Source organism: Schistocerca cancellata, chromosome 6 (genome assembly GCF_023864275.1).
Source record: "Schistocerca cancellata isolate TAMUIC-IGC-003103 chromosome 6, iqSchCanc2.1, whole genome shotgun sequence".
NCBI lineage: Eukaryota > Metazoa > Arthropoda > Insecta > Orthoptera > Acrididae > Schistocerca > Schistocerca cancellata.
The window spans coordinates 294,326,426-294,349,426 of NC_064631.1; the positions used below are offsets into that span (position 1 = coordinate 294,326,426).

The following is a 23,001-nucleotide window of genomic DNA, read 5'->3' on the forward strand; positions in this document are numbered from 1 at the left end:
TCTTACTAGCCAAACTTAGCGGTCTAAATTTCTCACCAAGTGCAGTGCAATGGTTTCGCTCATACATGACGTCTCGTCAGCAACGCGTCCTGTCCGGGAATATAAAATCACAATGGCGGCAGGTAGTATCAGGCGTTCCCCAAGGCTCAGTACTAGGTCCCATTCTCTTCTCTCTGTATGTCAATGATGTGTCATCGGTTCTGACTTATTGCAAATATCATATGTATGCTGATGACCTTCAGTTGTATCTAAGTGCGGAACCAAACAATGTGAAGAAAGCTATTGAAAACTTCAATACTGATCTCGATGCATTATCAAAATGGGCACAGGACATAGGACTAAAACTAAACCCATCTAAAACCCAAGCGGTACTTGTTGGTCACTCTAAGCTCATTAGCCCAAAACATCGGGAATCCGTACCATCTCTTATAATAAATGGAACAAATATTAACTTCTCTCCCTCAGCAAAGAGTTTGGGAGTAATAATAGATGAAAATCTAAATTGGACAGAGCACGTAACTGCAGTGTGCAAAAAAGCATCAGCATCCCTTCATGTCCTACAAAAATATAAAAAACTCTTCCCTTTCGATCTGAAAAAGAAATTAGTACAAACACTTATATTTCCAATCATTGATTACAGCGATATTATCCTACAAGGCCTCTCTCAGGAAAACTCGCGACGTCTGGAACTGGTCATGAACGCCTGTGTCCGATATATCTGTGACATTCGACTTTTTGATCACATTTCACCAGCATATGCAAAATTGTCCTGGCTGCGTGCAGACAAACGCAGAGATTTCCATACTCTGTTTCATCTACTGCCTTATAAATGTACACTGTCCCTCATATCTCTCCTCGTCCTTAACGCTTATGTCTGAACAACATGACAGAAACACACGTTCCCATCATAATAAAATCCTCTCTGTTCCACTGCATCGCTCAGTCGCCTTCTCCAAGTCCTTTACAGTAGCGGGAACCCGACTCTGGAATAACCTCCCTCGGTATGTTAGAGAACTTAAAAACATGTCCAGCTTCAAAAAACAGTTAATGACGTATCTACTTAAGCAACAGTAATGCTTTCCTTTGTACACAAATGCACTTCATCTCATTACTTCCCTCTTTCCCCCTCCTTAAGTCTCCCTCCCCAAAAACTCGCTATACTAGTAAACATCTACCTTACACACCAAGATATTAATGTACATCTGCACAAATCTTCATTACTATTGCCAATTTTTCTCATGTTTATCATTATATTTAACTTTTTTTTTACTGTTACTATTATTAGTTTTATCATAATTTGTATGTATAGCACCTGTCGTAAAAATACTGCCAGTACTTACTTTATTAGGTCTTAGCCATTATTCTTTATTCATATTGTGACTAGAGTAATCTAATTTTCTTATTTAAAGTATTGTCATCATGTAACTCTGATGTGTGAAATGCTGCATGTGTGAAACACTGGTCCGATGTAAGAGAGGGCCTGATGGCCCTAATCTGATCAGGTTAAATAAATAAATAAATAAATAAATAAAATAAATAAATAACTGGCAAACTAATTGACGGAGTTGTCTCATCTTTGGTAGTGCAATAATTTGTAGTTCCGGTAATCGCCACACAAGCGTTGTTTTGTTTTGTCAGATGACAGGCACCAGATAGTGTTTGGTTCTTAGTTGCGCCTAGTTACTCGAGTAAACATGGCTGGCCCAAGGCTTACATTCAATGAAAGGAAGTCAGTATTGAAGTGGTATTTTAAGTACGAAGACATTAATGAGGTTCAACGGCAATGGCGAAATGAGTATCAAGCAGAGCCACCGACACGTTTAAATATTTGTCGCATTCGAGACAAATTTGAAGCCGAAGGCTGTGTTAAAGATGTACACAAACACCGATCTGGACGACCTGTAACAATAACAAGTCGAGTTAACTACCGTCGTGTGTTACAACAATTAACTCACTCACCACAGATGTCTGAGACAGTGTGCCCGTGAAATTGGAGTGAGTCGCTCAAGTGTTCGGCGAATTTTGAAGACAGCAAAGTGGAAGTGCTACATCCCACGATTGCTACACGCAATGAACGAGAACGACCCAGATCGTAGAATTGAGTACTGCGAGTGGTTTACTAACATGGTGCGCAACGATGAAGCGTTTGCAGCGATGATTGTGTGGTCTGATGAGGCACAGTTCAAACTGAATGGTACGGTAAATCGCCACAATTGCATATACTGGGCCACCGAAAATCCGAACGTCCATGTAGACAAAGCCGTTAATTTGCCAGGAGTAAATGCGTGGTATGGGTTGTCTTACCGCGGCTTGATTGGGTCATTCTTCTTTGACGGCCCAGTTACCAGTGAGGTGTACCTTCAGAAGCTTCAGACATCCATTTTACCTGGCATCCGAGACTTGCATGGAGACGGAAGAGCTTACTTTCAACAAGATGGTGCCCCAGCCCCCTACCAAAATCTTGTTAGGGCGTATCTCGACGAAACTCTACCAGGAAGGTGGATAGGCCGTAGAGTTGCCGTGGAGTATCCACCACGTTCCCCAGACCTAACTCCTCTGGACGTTTACCTGTGGGGAACACTAAAGGACGTCGTTTATCGACAAAAGCCACGCACATTGGATGAACTTCGAGAATCCATCGTAAATTAATTTGCAAATATCCAGCTGAACACGTTGCAGTCAGTAGTTCGTGCTGCAGTTCGGCGGCATCGTTTGTGTGTGGATGTTAATGGTGACCATTTCGAACACCTATAGTGATATCTTTAAGTTGGACTTTAAGCTACACTTTCACCAAAAATGAGACAACTCCGTCAATTAGTTTGCAAGTTATGGACTTTTAAACAGTGGATACACTTTTTTGGACCCCTCTGTACTTTCTGATCTCCTTTTGCCCGGTGGGATGTAGCATCTCGACTTGGCGTTGACTAAAATCGTTGAGAGTCCACTGCAGAAATACGGAGCCACGCTACACTCCTCCATAATTGCGAAAATATTGCCGGTGCAGAGTGTTGTGCACGAACTGACCACTCGATTATGTCCCATAAATTTTAGATGGGATTCATGTCGGCGATATGGTTTGCCAAATCATTCGCTCTAACTGTTCAGAACGTTCTTAAAGTCAACGACAAACAATTGGGGTCTACTGACAGTACATCGTTGTCTGAGAGCATGGAGTCTATGAATGGCTTGAAATGGTCTCTACGTAGCCGAAGATAAGCATTTCAAGTCAATGATCGGTTCAGTTGGTCCGGAGGAACCAGTCTATTACATGTACACCACAGCCCACAACACTATGGAGCCACCACCAGCTTTCACAGTGTCTTGTTGACAACTTGGGTCAACGGCTTTGTGGGGTCTGCACAGCACGTGAACCGTATATCAGCTCTTAGGAATTGAAATCGTGTCATCTGACCACACCACTGTTTCCCAGTTGTCTAATGTCCAGCTCATGTGGTCATGGGCCTAAGAGAGGAGATGCAGGCGACGTGGTGCTGTTAGCGAAGGCACTCGCGTCGGTCGTCTGTTGCTATCGCCCCATAACGCCAAAATTTCGCTACACTGTCCTAACTGATACGTTCTTCGTACGTCCCATATTGATTTCTGTGGATGTTTCACGCAGTGTCGCTTGTCTGTTAGCAGTGACAGCTCTAAGCAGACGCTAATGTTTTCTGGTAAGTGAAGGCCGGAGGCTACTGCGGTGTCGGTCTTGAGAGGTAATGCCTGACATTTGCTGATCTCGGCACACTTGGCACTATCTCAGAATATTTAATTCCTAACTATTTTCGAAATAGAATGTTCCATGTGTCTAGCTACTGCTACCGTTCCGCGTTCAGTCTTAATTCCGGCTTGCGGCCACAATCATGCCCGAAACCTTTTTAAATGTATCTCCTGAGTACAAATGACCGCTCCGCCAATGCATAGCCTTTTTATACGCTGCGTGCGCGATTCTACCGCCATCTGTATATGTGCTAACGGTGTCCCATGACTTTTCACCTTAGTGCAAAATGAGGACTAGCAATAGCGAGTAAGCTTTTACTAAAAAAAGTCATTGAATATAAATTGTGCATATTTACAGAAAATATTACGATGCTTCATGCTGACATCGTTGCTGTTACACCGACTGGCTGTCATGGTCAGCCTGAAGTGAAAAGTCATTGATTTTTAAGGGTCGGAGAGTGTTTTTGCTGAGTGCCTATTTTTATTACAGGTTTGCATATGACTAAGTACGTTCATACTGATAAAACTTGTTTGTATGACGATTCCGTATGGTAAAAGAAGAGTCAGCATAGTTTTGATCAACACATTATTCAGAATGCGAAAAATAATGCAATTAGCTAACCGCTTTGTCGATTTTTTTTAGAAATTCTGGTTTATTTTTCCATATTTAGGAGGAGTATCCAGTTTAGATACCCACTGTGTCAACCATGGTCTTTAGTTGGTTTTTACGCCCGAGAGAAGACAGCCAGAAATACCTGCATTATTTAAATCTTAAGAACTGAAGTTTCGGTGGTAAGCAAACTAGTTACATCTAGGTTTCGCCGTGGTTGGTGTGTAGGGTTGTGAATTATAGTTCTGGAGCTCTGGTTTGCTAGTTGAGTTATGGCCAACGTACCCCTCTGCTCCGAACAGGAGACTTGCTCGGTAGGCCAGCCGGCAGCGGCGTGGGCGGGCACGTCCAGCTCCACCACCAGACGCACCCCGCGCTCTCTCGCGAACTCCGCCAGCCGCGACACGTCATCCATACTGTACACCTGCCAGCAGGGACACAGAGAAATGTTAATGTGTAATCCAGCTGTAAAGTTGCAGGAAAGCGGAGGGAGGAAAGCGGAGGGAGGAAAGCGGAGGGAGGAAAGCGGAGGGAGGAAAGCGGAGGGAGGAAAGCGGAGGGAGGAAAGCGGAGGGAGGAAAGCGGAGGGAGGAAAGCGGAGGGAGGAAAGCGGAGGGAGGAAAGCGGAGGGAGGAAAGCGGAGGGAGGAAAGCGGAGGGAGGAAAGCGGAGGGAGGAAAGCGGAGGGAGGAAAGCGGAGGGAGGAAAGCGGAGGGAGGAAAGCGGAGGGAGGAAAGCGGAGGGAGGAAAGCGGAGGGAGGAAAGCGGAGGGAGGAAAGCGGAGGGAGGAAAGCGGAGGGAGGAAAGCGGAGGGAGGAAAGCGGAGGGAGGAAAGCGGAGGGAGGAAAGCGGAGGGAGGAAAGCGGAGGGAGGAAAGCGGAGGGAGGAAAGCGGAGGGAGGAAAGCGGAGGGAGGAAAGCGGAGGGAGGAAAGCGGAGGGAGGAAAGCGGAGGGAGGAAAGCGGAGGGAGGAAAGCGGAGGGAGGAAAGCGGAGGGAGGAAAGCGGAGGGAGGAAAGCGGAGGGAGGAAAGCGGAGGGAGGAAAGCGGAGGGAGGAAAGCGGAGGGAGGAAAGCGGAGGGAGGAAAGCGGAGGGAGGAAAGCGGAGGGAGGAAAGCGGAGGGAGGAAAGCGGAGGGAGGAAAGCGGAGGGAGGAAAGCGGAGGGAGGAAAGCGGAGGGAGGAAAGCGGAGGGAGGAAAGCGGAGGGAGGAAAGCGGAGGGAGGAAAGCGGAGGGAGGAAAGCGGAGGAGAAGAAAAATAGAACAGGTGAGGGGGGAAGAAGAACAGAGAAAAATGGGTAAAAACTGCAAGAAACAGGACAGTTGGATACAAACAAGAATCCTATAAAAGAATATATCTACAAACTTAGAAACAATGTGTTACTGTTTATATATGCCTCCCGTAATATCAGACTCAATGGAAAAGTCTCTAAACAAGTTCTGTTCTTGGATGTTTCTAAAAACGATAGTCATTTCCATAAAGCACTTATTTCGTTCGGCCCCCTAAAGAGCACATAAAAGAAGCAGCTAGCTTCAGTCTTCTAGGTCCTGTGCCTAATATCTCCCTGTCATGGGCCTGTTATCTTTATGGTGGTACGAGTGTGTTTCATACTCATTTCTGTCAGTTGTTTGGACACCACACTAGGGGAGCCCATCTGTCTATCTGTAATCTGTGTAGTTGCCATTATATCCTTTTCGGTGAAGGTTAGCCATCTTAACTTTTTGGCACCGTTTATTATGCACATTCAATAGATTCTTCTGATTATTTTGTCCAGCTCTGTAGCTTTGGCTTTAAAGACGCAGTTTCTCGTAAGTTCTTGTCCACGGTGATAATTTTTTTGCAATTTCGAAGTATTCGCTGTACAATAGTTCTGCTAACCGGGAATTAGACATGTATTTAATTTACATTGCAGAAGGATCTTAGTCACTTTAATGAATAATTTTGTATCTAAAACCAAACAGACTAAACTGTCAATATGTGACGGGTGATCGATATTGTTTAAGGTGGCGCAATCAATGTAAAATTGTCAGGCAATTTTATTTTTCGAAAAACCCGACGTTTTTTTAAACACGTGCTTCACTTGTACTGCTGATGCAAGAGCTCCAACACCGGCAATGTACGCTTCCGACCATTCGTCTCTGATGGTAAAACACACGGTTTAAGATACCCTACTATCTCTAATTTTTACCCTAAAGGTCTAAACTGAGGTGCTTCACACAGCAATAGAGCATGTCACTGAACGAATTTCTAGCATAGGATGTCACCAGTAAAGAAGAGTAACGCAACGAAACAATTTCGTCTAAGTGCGAAGTAACTACGCTAAACGGCTTACAGGCCAAGCACTTCCTGTGAAACAACATTAAAGCACTTGCTCCATGAAACGACACTAACTCACATACAGAGCTTTACTATTCACAACAGCGTCGATTGCTCGGTTATTTGGGGGATAAGAGACTGCACAACGACATCAGTCCGTGGTTCATAGGCTAGCCCCTCTAGAGTTAATCATCCAAAGATCTGATAGAATTGTCAAAAGGGTGTAGAAGTGCCAAAAATAGGTGCTGAGAACAAATTGATGCCAGAGATGGGAGATAAATAGTATAACAAATAATAGATAAAATTGTATGGGTCTGCCAGCGTGCAGAACAGTTGCCAGTTCCAGAAACACCCTAAGATGACGGACTCACATCGTCTCAGAATACGAGACAGTCAACTAGATATGTCTAAGTCAAGCTTCCAATATAGCTTTTCCTAAAATGGTATTGGCAATTTTGGCCCACTTTGATCCAGTTTCGTCATGAAGTGTGTGTAGTGGGGAACAGAGCATATATGCGTCCTGTAATATCCGACTCACTACAAAAGTCTCTAAACAAATTCTGTTCCTCGCAGCCAGCTTCAGTCTTCTAGGTCCTGTGCCTAATATTGTCATCTCCCTACCATGGGTCTGTAAATGCGCTCCACCCTGGCGGGACTGGGCCTGCAATATCCCCTGCCTTTGGCTGAATACTGCTAAAGCTACGAGCCCGCCTAAATACATTTGTTCAGGCTGTGGCACCAAATCGACCGAATGTTTTCCTGCTGGCAGCATGAAATGCAATCCACCTTCGCTGCTCTGTCACATTCAGCTTTAGAAAGCTGCACACAAATTGTAGGAGAGGAGGAGAGCTTTACAAACACCAGTCAGATGAAAGTAGTATTTAGACAACTCAAACGAGCTGTATCAAAAGTATTCTTCATGGCTTTAAAATTAAACTTACTGTGGGAGTGTTGTTCAGGAAATATAAGAGGCGGACAAGTGTAAGCGTACACATTACTGTAATTGGTTGCTGGAAAATGTCGCTGGGGGACATTTTGATCCGTTCCTCTTTTTTTGACGGATGAAACGGTTTCATCTGTCGTGTTACGTTAATTCACAAGACACTGGGCTACAGAGAATCCCCATGACATACTGCAAAAGCCGTTACACGATATAAAACTTTGTGTATGGTGTGCTGTACGTGGTAACAGAATTATCGGGCCGTTGTTCAACGGAACTGTCAATACCCATGTTTACTTGCAACTCTGCAATGAATTTTCGGCTCTTAACTCCAAACGAAAAATGTTGCTCACAATTCCAGCAAGATGGGGCAACTTCTCATACTTTGGATTTGTCCTTCGCTCGTATACATACTGATTTTACAGAAGAGAGGATCATTAGTAAGGGCTTGTGGCCACCCCGTTCTCCCGACTTATGTGACTTACCTCTGGGGATTTCTAAAGGCTAGAGTCTACCGCAACAATACCAGAAGACTTGACGCATTAAAACGACATAGGTCAAGAAATTTCGAACATTCCTCAGAGTACTGAAAACTGTTTTCCTTAACATGCTTCGACGTGCACAACTTTGCTTGGATGTTGGCGGAGAATATTTTGAACACAGACTTTAAATTCCTTTCTAAAATATGCTTATTAAACTAATAAAAGTAAATCTACTAAATTGTATTGTATTGTATGTTAACCGAGGACCTAGAAACGACCGAGAGGCTCCGTCCCCGCCGCAGCCGCAGTGGTCCACAACCCCACAACGACTACCGCAGTCCACTTCACCCCTCCGCCGCTCCACACCGAACCCAGGGTTATTGTGCGGTTCGGCCCTCGGTGCGTTAGACCGCACGACCAACCGGGCGGGCAAACTGTTGATTACATACTTAATAATGAAACTATACAACAAAAATGTAAGAAAGCGATGATGTACGTTGATTTTCTTCATTCATATCCCTTTCAGCGCAGGGGCCGGTTGTGTGTGCGCCACTGTCCCGTGACCGACGTGTAGGAAGATTCCAACCTCGTTTCCGGTCAAAATAGGGATCCGCATTAGAAGACTGGTATTTTTAGAGTTCTATGGCAGACAGCGATCACTTTAAACACCACCGACCCTTTGGTCTCCCATCACAATGGATTTCCCCGTCTGCTGCTCTTATCTTCCTTAGGGTGATCCCCGTCCGTGTCTACTCCGCTTAAATACTTTTGTTACCGCGTCACGAGTCGTAAGGCCACAAAGCGGCATCCAATCTCGCGGTAGACAGTGGTCATAATGTTTTGGCTTATCAGAGTATGTGATGTTTTCGTGCGTGGTATTCTAGGTCTCTTGCCCTGCAGTTGTCTTTTTATGGTTTGACTTCCAGAAATCACATACAATGAAAATAATGGAGGAGCTGCAAATTTCTGTGTATCACTAAAAGCAAGGAGGAAAACTTCTCAACATCGTAATGGGTAGTGAATAGATTAATTTCTTCAGGTGTTTCCCTTGCGTATAATAACCACAGCAAATCCATGTATGTTCTGCCCTTCATAGATTTAACTCAATATTTGCAACAAAAAGCAAAGATAAAATATAAAGGACAATCGATATTTAATCGTCACTACAGTCATGGGGGAAGTTACAAGTGACAGTTTGATGTAAATAGTGCAGTCTACGAAAATTTAACACCTCTGACTGCATCCGAACACTTTGAGAAGCCATTACTGTCGTAATATTCTCATACCATATTTTAATTTCACGTAAAGAAACAGTGTGAGTAACTGTTAGGAACAATTATCGTGGGGAACTAGCGACCTGGCTGAAAGTACTTTAAACTGGATTACAAACGGTCTACACAGCAATAAAACTTTTATTTTAATGGTTACCGGTTTCGGTCAGAGCGTGGCAATCATCAGACCCTTTATAGCATGATGGTGGGTGGTGGTGGTGGTGGTGAACGGAACAGGTTTTATGACTCCACGAAGTTCAACTGATGAGTTAACACTTGCTGCATTCATCGCCACCGCCTACTATCATGGTATTAAGGGTCTAAGGATGGTCATACTCTGACCGAAACTGGTAACCATTAAAATAAATGTTTTATTGCAGTCGAGTGTTCTTAGTCTATTTTTAAAACAGTATGAGTGTTGGCGTAGACATGCAAGGATTTCTGTATAATGAAGACGCAGTACCTGTTAGTAGACAGAGGAAAAAAATACTATTCCTTAAAATTAGCACGTAAAAATTTCAAGATTTGTATTTTCTGATGGAGTAGAACCACAATGCAAGAGTGCGAACGTAACACACGCAAACATCAAGTAAAATATGAATGTAATTATTTGCACCTGATAATGAGAAATTTACGAAACTCTTGTTATGTGTGATGTATCCATCATCATCATCATCATCATCATCATCATCATCATCATCATCATCATCATCATCATCATCATCGACCGACAGCTGCAGACTTTCTAAAAATCTATTACGATGTACGAGTGGTATTGATTTGTTTAAAATTAATGAGCTTTTAACTGTGTGGAAAACATAGTAATAGAAACTACAAAATTTTCTCATTGCGATCGAAAAATGAGGTGGATGGTGAAAACTGTTTGTGAATGGTATCCTACTAAAAATGTAATAGGATGCAGCGGAGAACCAATTATTTAATAAATACACTGAAGAGCCAAAGAAACTGGTACACCGCCTCATATAGTGTAGCATGTGGAAGTGCCGCTACACTACGTGGCATTGACTCGATTAAAGTTTGAAGTAGTGCTGGAGGGAACTGACATGAATCCTGCAGAGCTGTCCATAAATCCATAAGGGTACGAGGGAGTGGAGGTCTCTTCTGAACAGCACGTTGCAAGGCATCTGAGACATGCTCAATAATGTTCGTGTCTGGTGAGTTTGGTGGCCAGCGGAAGAGTTTAAACTCAGAGTTCCTGTAGCTATTCTGAACGTGTGGGGTGTCATTGTCCTACTGGAATTGCCCAAGTCCGTAGCAATGCACAATGGACATGAATGAATGCAGGTGATCAGACAGGATGCTTAAGTATGTGTCATCTGTCAGAGTCGTATCTAGACGTATCAGGGGTTCCGTATCACTCCAACTGCACACGCCCCACAACATTAACCAGTTTCCACCCGCTTGAACAGTCCCCTGCTGACATGCAGGGTCCATGGATACGTGAGGTTGTCTCCATAATCGTACACGTCTATCCGCTCGATACAATTTGAAACGAGACTTGTCCGACCAGGCAACATGTTTCCAATCATCAACAGTCAAATGTCGCTGTTGAAGGGCCCTGGCGAGGCGTAAAACTGTGTCGTGCAGTAACGAAGGGTACACGAATGGGACTTCGGCTCCGAAAGCCCATATCGATGATGTTTCGTTGAATGATTCGCACGCTGACACTTGATGACCCAGCAATGAAATCTGCAGCAATTTGCGGAAGGATTGCATTTCTGTCACGCTCAACGAGTCTCTTCAGTCGTCGTTGGTCCCATTCCTGCAGGATCGTTTTCCGGCCGCAGCGATTTCGGACATTTGATGTTTTACCGGATTCCTGATATTCAGCGTACACTCGTGAAATGGTCATACGGGAAAATTACCACTTCATCGCTTCTTCGGACATCCTGTGTTCCATCACTCGTGCAACGCCTATAACACCACGATCAGATTCAAAGCTTGATAACCTGCCGTTGTAGCAGCAGTAACCTATCTAACAACTGCACAAGACACTTGTCATATAGGCGCTGCCGACTGCAGCGCGGTATTCTGCCCCTTTATATACCTCTGTATTTGAATACGTATGCCTGTACACGTTTCTTTGGCGCTTTATTGTAGGTACGACTCAACAACAGGGTTATTGTAATAGTTGCGTTAGATACCCATAGTGAATGGTAAATACGTCTTTCAAGTACAAAAGATCAGAAGGATTACACTCAAGATACTTCCGCAACGCTATGAATTAACCTGCATCCCTTTATGATAACGTTGCGTGCTTTATCGGTTTATTGCCTTTGAACAAACGGTCGCGTCGCTCGGTCGGTCGTGGAGCCCACCTGTTCTGGAGAGTAGGCTCCGTAGCGCGCCATGGTGGGCAGCGCGCGGCTGAGGTAGGGGAAGCTGGTGGAGTCCGTGAGGTGCCAGTGCAGCGTGTTGAGCTTGTTGGAGGCCATCGCGTCCACCGTGCGCTGCAGTGCCTCCAGCGGGATGAAGTTGCGCGCCGTGTCCACCATCAGGCCTCGGTGCCGAAACTTGGGCGCGTCCTGCAAACGGATCGTCCAACAGTAACAATATTCCAATCACATCACTTGACCTAAATTCACTGACAGTGGGACCAATGAAGATGCAATCAACTTAATACAACCACATGAAATGTTATCAGTCAAATCTGTAACGAAATTAATCAAAATAAGTCTTTGTTCAGTAGACGTGGTTCGTTATTTGATTAAAGTGCTTTTTCACCATTATCGGCCGATCTAAACTTGCGTTTTTTCTAATGTGTGTTTCCATACGATCGTAAATGACGTAAAACAAGAACAAATGCCGAGGCATATTCCTACAACACAGACCCAATTGAACATAAATCTGAATGCGTAACGTAATACCAAATAACTTTCCACATATTACAATGAAATGAATACCCCTACCTGCATACAGGCGTTGATGTAAATCAACGGGGAGAGTCGAAAATGCGTGCCCCGACCGGGACTCTACCCCGGGATCTCCTGCTTACATGGCAGACGCTCTACCCAACTGAGCCACCTAGGACACAGACGTTAGTGCGTCTGCAGGGCCTTACCTCTGGCACGTCTCCCGTGAGACCCACATTCGTAACTATATTCATAGTGCCCCTTCCCATTATACTCATTACTCGCGGCTTTACCGCCGATTCCCGTAAGAGTTCGGGCACTGTTTGTGCATTCGCACAGAAGATGGTCAAATGGCTGAAGAGCTATATATATATATATATATATATATATATATATATATATATATATATATATATATATTATATATATACTGTCACAGAAAGGTATGCCAAACTTTCAGGAAACATTCCTCACACACAAGGAACAGATGTTATGTGGACATGTGTCCGGAAACGCTTAACTTCCATGTTAGAGCTCATTTTAGTTTCGTCAGTATGTACTGTACTTCCTCGATTCGCCGCCATGATTTCATACGGGATACTCTACCTGTGCTGCTAGAAGATGTTCCTTTACAAGTACGACACAACATGTGGTTCATGCACGATGGAGCTCCTGCACATTTCAGTCGAAGTGTTCGTACGCTTCGGTGACCGATGGATTGATAAGAGGCGGACCAATTCCATGGCCTCCACGCCCTCCTGACCTCAACCCTCTTGACTTTCATTTATGGAGGCATTTGAAAGCCCTTTTCTACGCAACCCCGGTACCAAATGTAGAGACTCTTCGTGCTCTTATTGTGGACGGCTGTGATACAATACGCCATTCTGCCGGGCTGCATCAGCGAATCAGGGATTCCATGCGACGGAGGGTGGATGCATGTATTCTCGTTAACGGAGGACATTTTGAACATTTCCTGTAACAAAGTGTTTGAAGTCGCGCTGGTACGTTCTGTTGCTGTGTGTTTCCATTCCATGATTAATGTGATTTGAAGAGAAGTAATAAAATGAGCTCTAACATGGAAAGAGAGCGTTTCCGGACACATGTCCACATAACATCTTTCCTTTGTGTGTGAGGAATGTTTCCTGAAAGTTAGGCCGTACATTTTTGTAACACTGTGTGTGTGTGTGTGTGTGTGTGTGTGTGTGTGTGTGTGTGTGTGTGCGCACACACACACACACACACACACACACACACACACACACACACACACACACACACACACACACACACACACACACACACACACACACACACTCTTCTCAACATTTACGATTCGATAATGACTACGAAATATCCTGATGTCCTTAGATCAGGCATAGACAAATTTTTTTGGAAGAGAAACGTTATTTAAGATTACATTAAATGCATTCGCAATTGCGAATATGAACAACCATCAACTGTAGAATAAAATGACGACAGTGAAAATGTGAGCCGGACTGGGACTCGAACCCTAATTTCCCGCTTATCGCGAGCGGTCGCCTTACCATTTGGCTATTCGTGCTCGACTGACGGCCAGAGTCAAACTTCCACATGTCGTCAACCATACGTCTGCGACCTCTACTTTTAGATCCATTATGTATATTTCCGTACATTTTACTTGAAAATCGGTTGTTCGGTGTCGGCGTATCAATACGATATTGGAGTGCCTATGTTATTCTGAGTACGATGCGAAGTTCCTTTGTCCAAACATATGAAGGAAGTCCGCATCGTAATTTGGAATAACGCAAGCACTGCATCATATTACTTCATACTGTACAGAGTGTACTCTAGCTCTAGGGACGAAACTTCGGAGGTTGTCCAGGGACAGTAAATATTTTCATGTAAAGGACCTGTCGTCTTCGTTGACTTGTTACGGATGATGTAGTAATTATGATTTATTTTGTTGTCCCAGTTACCTATGTGAAATTACCCACGACAGTGATAAAGCCTCTTCTATGCAATAACCCAAACGTATAACAGAGTTAGGAAATGACTCTTGGGAACGAAAGTACTGTGATGATGTCGTTGGTGCGGCAGCCGCTCAGCATAACCTCGTCACGCTGCTCTTCCGCTGTGTTCAGTGAACCCGTACATGAGCTGCGTGTTTCCCATCTCGCCATCAGTAAACACAGCCACGCCCACAACTAACCCTGCCGGAAGTACAAACCCGGGCAGAATCTAGCAGTAATGAACGCTAGTTTTAAAGCAAAGAATAAAGTGAATCCAATTACCAAAAGCAAACACCTAGAGTCAACGGAACAACTGTAAGTTTATGTTGCATTAGTAACTATTTTGAGCTCCGAAACAAAAACGCGAGAGTGCTATACACTCTTCACCACAGCAAACAACATTGTTATTTATGCAATATTCCATTAGTAATTTGGCCAATGTACACAACGGTATCAACATTACATTGAAACAAAATTAGTGTACTCCTGGTTACATTTCCATTTCGGCCGGGTTGCCTAACACAGAAGGTGTAGTATTCACAAATGCAAGTCCATCTCAAAACAAATATTTATTCATATTCAAAACCAATATGTAATCTTATTAGAATATGACTCTTGAGAAGAAACCGCAGGAAACAAAATACTGAATTTAATTGTATACGATTTTGAAATACGTCGAAAGGAGACATCAGAGTGGAATAGAGTAGAGTTCCTCATCTGCAAAGCTCTGATCTTAGAATACAAGAGAAATAACCCACTGAACTCCGCATCAAAGATAAACAACCAGGTAAATGCCAGCTGCTTATAGAATGGGCTTTGAGATATGAAAGTAAAACCTCATGCCACAGCAAAAAACTACATCTTTAAACTGCGCATTCAGTACGCATCGACAGCCAAGAAGCGAATTATCAAAATTCAAAGTCTATAGTGATCCATGCCATTCATGGAAGGGTCAGGTATCGAGTTCAGAGCAAATATGTACGAGATTGTAATCATTTTGTGAACATCGTGCCATATACTGCAGAAAGTATTACTCAACAGGTGCGGAGAGCATTTGTAAACTCCGTGCAGCAAGGAGGAATGAAGGAGCCCTAGTACCACGGAAGATCTCTGGCACCAAGGAAGACGAATATGATGTATATAAGCGATTGCTGTTATGTACTATTCACAGAATGTTAAAAGAAAGGAGGTCTGTGAGACAGTAACATTAGTTGGTTCCCATGTAACGTGTAACCTTTGACAGTTTTTGAGATTTATATTATATATAGAAAAGTGTTAATTGGAACCAATCTACACTAAGTGGAGAAGCAGTGTTTTGTTTCATAGCCAGTTATAGAAATCTTCACAGAAGGAAAGTTCGATGCTGAGGAAGAACAGGGCTGGACCCTGATCTAAATCACTAGTGTTGCAATGCTGAATATCTACACCAATCTAATGAGTGAGCGTTAAGGCGGCGGTGTTAGGTGTAGCTGTAAGGAGTAATAGGTCTAGAACATGCGTTACTCAGGCAGTCAAAACATCGCCACACTAACTAAAGACAGCAGTCATCACACACTAATAATCACTCCACGTTCTGCGTCCAAATTCCTTTGTAGAGGCGAGAGCAATGCTCGAGTCCAGTGTGACGAATATAAATGTGTCACGAAGCATGAGAATAGACACGAACGCAGCAAAAGTTTCCCAGATACGGCACAGCAGAACGCTTCTACAAATTTACTTCTTTGGTACTGAACTTTAACGGTATTCCACTATTGGAGGCAACACAGGACTTGCCAAAATGAAATGCTGTTGAGGTGGAGCTAAATTTATCATGTCTCATAGAAATGGAAAGGCAGGATACTTGTTCATAACCATGCCAAACAGATACTTGCCACGTGTCATGTGACCACATTGGTGCTAAAAGGCACCACTGTGGCCGTACATCAAGGATTAACTCCCAGATACCGCAACCTCAGAACGCGCCGGGCAGGCCCTGACAACCACCCACAGTGCAACTCATGAGCGAAGCTTTCTTGCTGTAACTCCACAGTAGACATGATGTCCCGGAATCCGCAACATCGCGTGAGAAGCTTTCAACCACCAACCAACAGCCAGTACTGCCCGATCCGTATACGAAACAAAATTTAATCGAAATTTCAACACAGATGCTTTCCAGGTAACGTTTAGACCACGTGTCGAAGTCTCTATAGCGACCCAGCCCAGTCCCTATATAAAGAGATAAAATAAAATAAAAACTTCTGCTCCAGTCACAGATTCAGGTTGTTAATAGAGTTAGCAGTACACTGGCAGTAGGCACGGGCTGCATATCCCATTATTAAAAATGATGAATTTAATTCATTTAATTATGCATTAAAAGTAATTTTCTCAAGCCATCTGTAGTCACATATAGCTTGCCTATACACAGGAATAAGACTGTGGGGATGTTGAAATTTCTTGGTTCGGGTGTCAGTAAATTCGGAAATTCCTCAAAGTGACGTAGAACTGCAGCAGATCCAGCAGTGGGTGTTAGTTTTGAAAGTCCACACCAAGGTGACAGTTGCGCGGAGGGACACCGGCCTGTTCGACGGCCAGAGGCCTGGCGCCACCCCTGTAGCGTCTGCCTGTGCGTGGGCGGGCTGAGCAGCCCCTCGGCTGAAAGTTAAGCGACCGTTGGCATTGCCGCCGCCGCTCATGTAGGCGGCAGGAACCTTTTACTTTCGGAGGAAGCACAGTGTCTGCGAGGACCCAAGTTTACAAAATCCTGACAGTCTCCCTCTCCGTCTCAATCCGTTGGAGTGCTTGGTGTGATCAATTAGTGGGAGTACATTGCAGGCTGTATTTCGTGACCAGCAGTAACTCATCTGCGCTGCATGTGTTCTTTTACACCGCCGTGGAAGCGACCAGGCACTTTTACGCTCCGTTTTTATCAAATTATTTGTGGCAGAATACTCATAGCAAAGATGACCGTATTTAAGACGTAAATATTGGGTTTGGACAGTGAGAGATCAGCCTCCCGGTTTTATCAATGGTAATATGGGAGTCTGTTTTACTGCTCCTGTCCTTTGCTCGCAACGTTTTTCCACTCACGGCACTTTGCCGTAACTTGTGATTCGAATTCCGGACTCGTCTTTGTTAAGCTGCTTCAGAACACTAGCTACTGGAATAGTTACAGTTATCGCTCGTATTTTGCGTCTTTCCGTGTACTTTTGGTCTGATCCATAGCAGGGTCGCGGATCGCTTGTGTAGTCCAAAATTGTGAACTGCCTACTTACTACCTATTTGTTTGGAGACGGTCTCCCATTCCCATGCGTTTACTAGAATATATCTGCTTTTCTCTAAGCAGTCTGTTACTGGTCTGTGTTCTCCCTCTGTTCTCTTCACTAACCAATAATTTCAATCTGCAGTCGAAATACCTGCAGTAAGTGAAGAACCGGACAAGATTACGGCCCGGAGAGCAGCAGATCAGATGAGATGAGGTGGTTCTAATCTGATGGTAGGGAAGACTGACAGGCAGAAATAGTTTATTTCTCTGATTATGACCCCTCCGAAGCCAAAAGAAGCGCGTAAACTAAAACCAACAGGATGAAGAAAAGATCTGTACCGGTCATGTTCCAAAATTTATTTCCAAACAAGACACACGGAGCATATCGTCGAAATTTTCATTGTAGTGCAGTTATTTTCAAAACAGTACAGATACAAGGTAAATGGGAGACTAAGTCAAAGCGTTATTACTCGTTGACAACCGAGTGGAAACCAAGAGTACCTTCTACCAAAATACTCAGAAAATATCCCTGAACAGGTTCCCAAATTTTTACCATTTTTATTGTTCCATAAAGGTTACACCGTATCATCGGTGTGATTGCCATTTCGGATAAAATTAAAGACATGTGCCTCTGGTAGGAGCGAAACTAATGGGTGTTAGTCTGCAGTTTAAGGCTTATTTTATGTGCCTAGCCCTTCGTCTCCTAATGCTGGAAATGTTATCAGAGTCTATAAACACTCAAACTTCTTTCAAGTTTGAAACTGCGGCCCCAGTAGAAACAGCTTTCTGGGGAGGACAACCACAGCTCAGACATTGTGAATAACAAATTAAAAACAGTCATTTAAATTATCATAAAATTATAAAAATTAAAAAGTCTAAAAAAAGTGTTTCCGAAAGCCGCTTAGCTATATGAAGGTAGTATATTCGCAACTACCGGTTTCACTTCATTAGAGACGCATCTTCAGGATTGTAGTGGTTTTTCTTTAACGAAATATATGGACAGTTACAGAGTCCAGGATTCGGGATGTTATCCACGTTAAGAATCAAACAACATTGGTGGGTTGTAATAAAATTGAGTACGCTCTGAAGACGTTTGTCAAAATGTACAAAGCAGGACTGCTAAATGAACCAGACCGGATAACTCCCCGTAGGATATATTACAGAATTTGGCAGACGCCAGCTACATAAAACCGACGTAAGTAAAACTTAAAAGTGCTGTGCGATATGCGCACTATCACCGTATTGCTGATAGGTCGATGTGGTGAAAGCAGCCCTTTGAGGCTAGCAATACACACTGAGACGGAAGACCACGGTGCCGAATAATGTCTTTGCCCTCTGCTGATGTCTCCAACATGAGATGAAACGTTACACGGATGAGAAAACCTTGGACCACACGGATTATGTCAGTAAAACAAATTTCACCAAGCACGCAACTATCGGCCGTTGTATGATTATCTTAAGTTTTTATCACGACTATGTGGCCAACACTTATCCTACTGTCGATAAACGCTCAACAGCCTACTGCAGACCTTAACCTGCCTGGATAGTGGTGCGCGGTGGAGAGCCGCTTTCAGGACGGGGAGGTGCGCCGGATCTGGACAGAATCAAAGTCACGCTCTTGGGAACGAAAGCCCGGATGTGGCGCTATTCAGTTCGTACATGATCTAAAAAACAATACACGGCCAGAGAAAGGAAACTTTGATTAACGCATAAATATAGCAGAGGTAATGTCCAAAAATGTTCAGTTGCCGGAGTACGAAAATCGTGGAAAACCATCACTAGGCGGAACACCCCTTCGACCTCAAGCGCAATATTGGGTCCATTTACCAGGACCTATCTATCCGACCGCTAAAACACCGACAAGGATGTGCAAAGTCTGCATGAACCACCACGACGCGGCAATCCACACAGTGTAAAGTGGAGCTGTAGATACCACAATGCTTTCGAAATCACGATGCCATGCTAGACTAGTAATTTTTTGAATTTTAGATACCGGTTGGTTGTAATTAAAGTGCACCACCTCACAGAGGTCCTGTGTGGTCTGTAATTATGGGAACGATAGTTAGTAGATATTCTAATGCGTCAATGCGGAACCGATTTATGTTTGAACAATAAAGTTTCCAATTTTGGCCAATAGGTGCAAATCTGGCGCTGTGAATGCAAAAAAGGCGTATAGAAATGGTTCTATATGTAATGGATTGGGAACGGGACATGGGTAGGAAATGTCAGACAAGTGACAAAGGCATAATATTAATTGTTGATTACACAGTTCGTTCAGTAGGAACACCGTAGACGTCTATGAAATGCCGTAGAGCACCAGGTACTTGATCGCTAGAGCTGAAACGAATTTTGTCCAGCGTAAATCGGTTCCGCATTAACGAATTAGCATAGCTACCAAATTTGGCTGCCAGACGCTAATTACAACCCATACTGGAGTAGCTGCACTTTAATTATAACCACTCGGAATTTTGCTATCAGTAATTTGTTCAAAGACAGCATTTCTTCTTGTAATTACACGTATGTTCAGGTATCGTGTTATTACATTCCTTCTGAACAAGTCACACCCTGAAACGCGCACGAAGATTGTACTTTCTTTTAAAGTATTGCTTATGTGTAGAAATTTATATTTTGAAGTATTGATTGCAACATTCCATTCCGAAAACACACGAAAACGAACATGAATTTTATGTTAACGTCCACAAGAGCAGTGCCATGTGAAACAAACGTAGTTACGTAACAGTGTCCGCTTTGCGATTGGCTCGCGCCTCACGCTGGCCCGTTTCACACGCGCCGTCTCCAATCGCTTGAGCACGGATTTTGTCTAATTAAATTGTACGGCAAGGGGCTAACGAAGTCTATGTGCCAGCAAGTCTGGCTGTAGTTTTTAGGTTGATTCCCATATCCCACTCTGTGAATACCGGGCTGTTCCTAAATACCGCCTCAGTTACACGACTCGGGATTGTTTAGAAAGCTTTCTCCCGCACTCACATGAATAACATTACACGTAGGCAGTTGGGTAACACACCCTCCGTCCCAGGGTAACAGGAGCGGCGACAGGAAGGGCTTCGGGCAAACACGAAAACAAACCACGCCAATTCCAAATGAAATTACTCCGTTTCAGGGACTTTACTGGTCTCAGTCAGGAATGATTTTACGTATAAAGACAAGCGGGGAATGAAAATTTGTACTAAGGTCGCGAATCGAACCCAGGTGTCTTGCTTACTAGGCAGGTACGTTAGCCACTCAGCCACCTTCGCACATCGGTTCACGCAAATTCTCACTCCCGCCCCGGTCTCAGGCTAAGATCCCTGTTTGCGTTCGCTGCTGAAGGGCTATTCCAGAACATGGAGAGCCTCGTCAATTCTGTTCGTGTATCTGGGGGAATTTAAAGTAGACGGGAGCAGGAGTGAGAATTTGGATCGAGGAGGGAGGCGTGTCAGGGTAATCTGTGCAGTTGTGTGGGCCGCTCTGCCAAGGTGGCTTATTGGATAACTCATCTGCTTAGTAGGCAGGAGACCAGCGTTCGATTCCCGGTCTTGGTAAATATTTTCACTCGGCGCTTCAGCCTATATACATAAAATCATGCTAAATTCGTTCATAACTACGCAGATCTTGCACTGATACAGAACGAAGAAGAAGGGAAAAAGTAGTGTTTACCTTGACGATGGCAGAGTCCAGCATGCGCACGCATCCGCTGACGGGGTCCCACCAGGCGAGCTGCGACAACGTCTCCAACGCGTGGCGGGCGCCGAAGAAGCTGCGCGCATCAATCTCCGCTTGTAGATCCTGAGACTCACGGCGCACCTGCCACAAGAGAATTAAACACTCACCTCTGTGCATACTGGAGATCTGCTGCAAGTGCAGCCGAATAATGGACAAGATCGCTATCTTTGTTGTCAGTTTATCTGGGCTGGAAGGAAAGTACATTCTAGTAAATACCACTTTGAAAAAGGTAACAGACTCACTAGGCATCTACATGACTGCTGTGCATTTCACAATTAAGTACGAGGCGTATTCTGAAAGTAAGGTCCGGTGAGGCGCGAAATAGAAACGCTGTCAAAATCCGATGGAATTTCGCACAGATGTGCAGTGTCTTTACTATGTCTGTCGATCGCTTCATATCACTCTTTTCAGTTCAGAGAGCAAACTGATCGCGTAGAAATGTCTAAACAACAGTGTCTCCCGCCAAGTACGTGAATCTGGTAAGAGATTTCGCCTGAAGCTATGCAGCCCACATAACATGAATGTCATGCGTTTCTTCTTCAAGACAATTTTCAGCTGCATTCTGCAGGGGCAATGAAAATGCTCCTGCAGCGTTTTCGATGGGAACTGATCACCCACAGTACAGTCCTTAATTGGCTCCCTCTGATGATCTCTGTACAGATGAACCGCTGGCCACTAAGACAACATTTTGGCACAACCAACGAAAGGCAGACCAGAGTAGAGAATTGGCGGAAAGCACAGGCGGCTGCTTTCTGTGACGAGGAGCGGCGACTATTTAGAGAGATAGCTGGAAGGAGTGGGTAACCGTCGTGAATAAAAAACAAATTTGATTTTCACTGTGGTTTTCATTTCGCGACCGATCGGACTTTACTTTCCAAACAGCCCTCGTACTTGGAAAATGGTTCATCGAACCCTGTTCAAACTATTTCACTACCGTTCCACTCTGAGCGAAGCGCGGAAGAACGAGCATTTTAATCTTTTTGTGCGAGCTCTGATTTCTTATTTTATCATGATCATTTCTCCCCATGTAGGTGGTAGACAATATTTTCGCAATCTAAGGAGAAAGTTGGTGACTTAAATTTCACGAGATGATCCTGCCGCAAAAAAAAAGTTTGTTTTAATGTTAGCCACCCTAATTCATTTATCATGCCCGTGGCACTTTCTCCCTTTTTTCGGAAAAACATGCACCGCTTCTTCGAACCTTTTCGATGTTCTACATCACTCCCATCTGATATGGACCCCACACCGAACAGCAACACTCCAGAAGAGTGTTGAAAAGCGTGATTTAAGCAGTCCCTTTAGTGTACTTACATTTTCTAAGAGCTCTGCTAAAAAGTCGCGGTCTTTGGTTTGTTTTTGTGTGATCGTTACAATTTATGTTATTCGTAATTGCAATCCCTAAATAATTAGTTGAATTTACAGTCTTTAGATTGGTGTGATTTATCGTGTAACCGAAGTTTTGCGGATTCTTGTTAGAACTCATGTCGATGACTTGACACTTTCCATTACCTAGAGTCAATTGCCACTTTTTATACCATAAATATATCTTGTCTAAATCATTCTGCAACTGGTTTTGATCACTGATAACTTTACAAGACAGTAGGTAACTGCATCCTCTATAAACAATCTAAGATTGCAGCTCAGATTACCACCTCTGATGTTAAATAGGTCAAGAACAGCAGTGCGCTTTAAGCACTTCCTCGGAGACCGGAACGATTATACTTTATGAAGTCTGTAGGTTAGTTTCCTGCAGCCCTTCCTGTCAGTTTATCCTGGGCAAGCCCATCTCTATTACAACCTGGGAATTGCACAGTCTATCATCTAACCTAAGTTGTTATCACG

At 43.9% G+C, this 23,001-nt stretch overlaps 1 protein-coding gene across 1 annotated transcript in view; it reads right to left on the reverse strand.

Annotated features, from left to right (window-relative positions):
- The window catches only part of LOC126088297 (probable beta-hexosaminidase fdl), an 819,052-nt gene that overhangs the window by 84,301 nt on the left and 711,750 nt on the right, over positions 1–23,001 (reverse strand). Inside the window, exons 5-7 of the mRNA XM_049906427.1 lie at positions 21,094–21,240; positions 11,674–11,880; positions 4,613–4,751 (exon numbers count right to left, since the gene is read on the reverse strand). Coding sequence (XP_049762384.1) covers positions 4,613–4,751; positions 11,674–11,880; positions 21,094–21,240 — 493 coding nt within the window. The remainder of the gene's footprint in view (positions 1–4,612; positions 4,752–11,673; positions 11,881–21,093; positions 21,241–23,001) is intronic.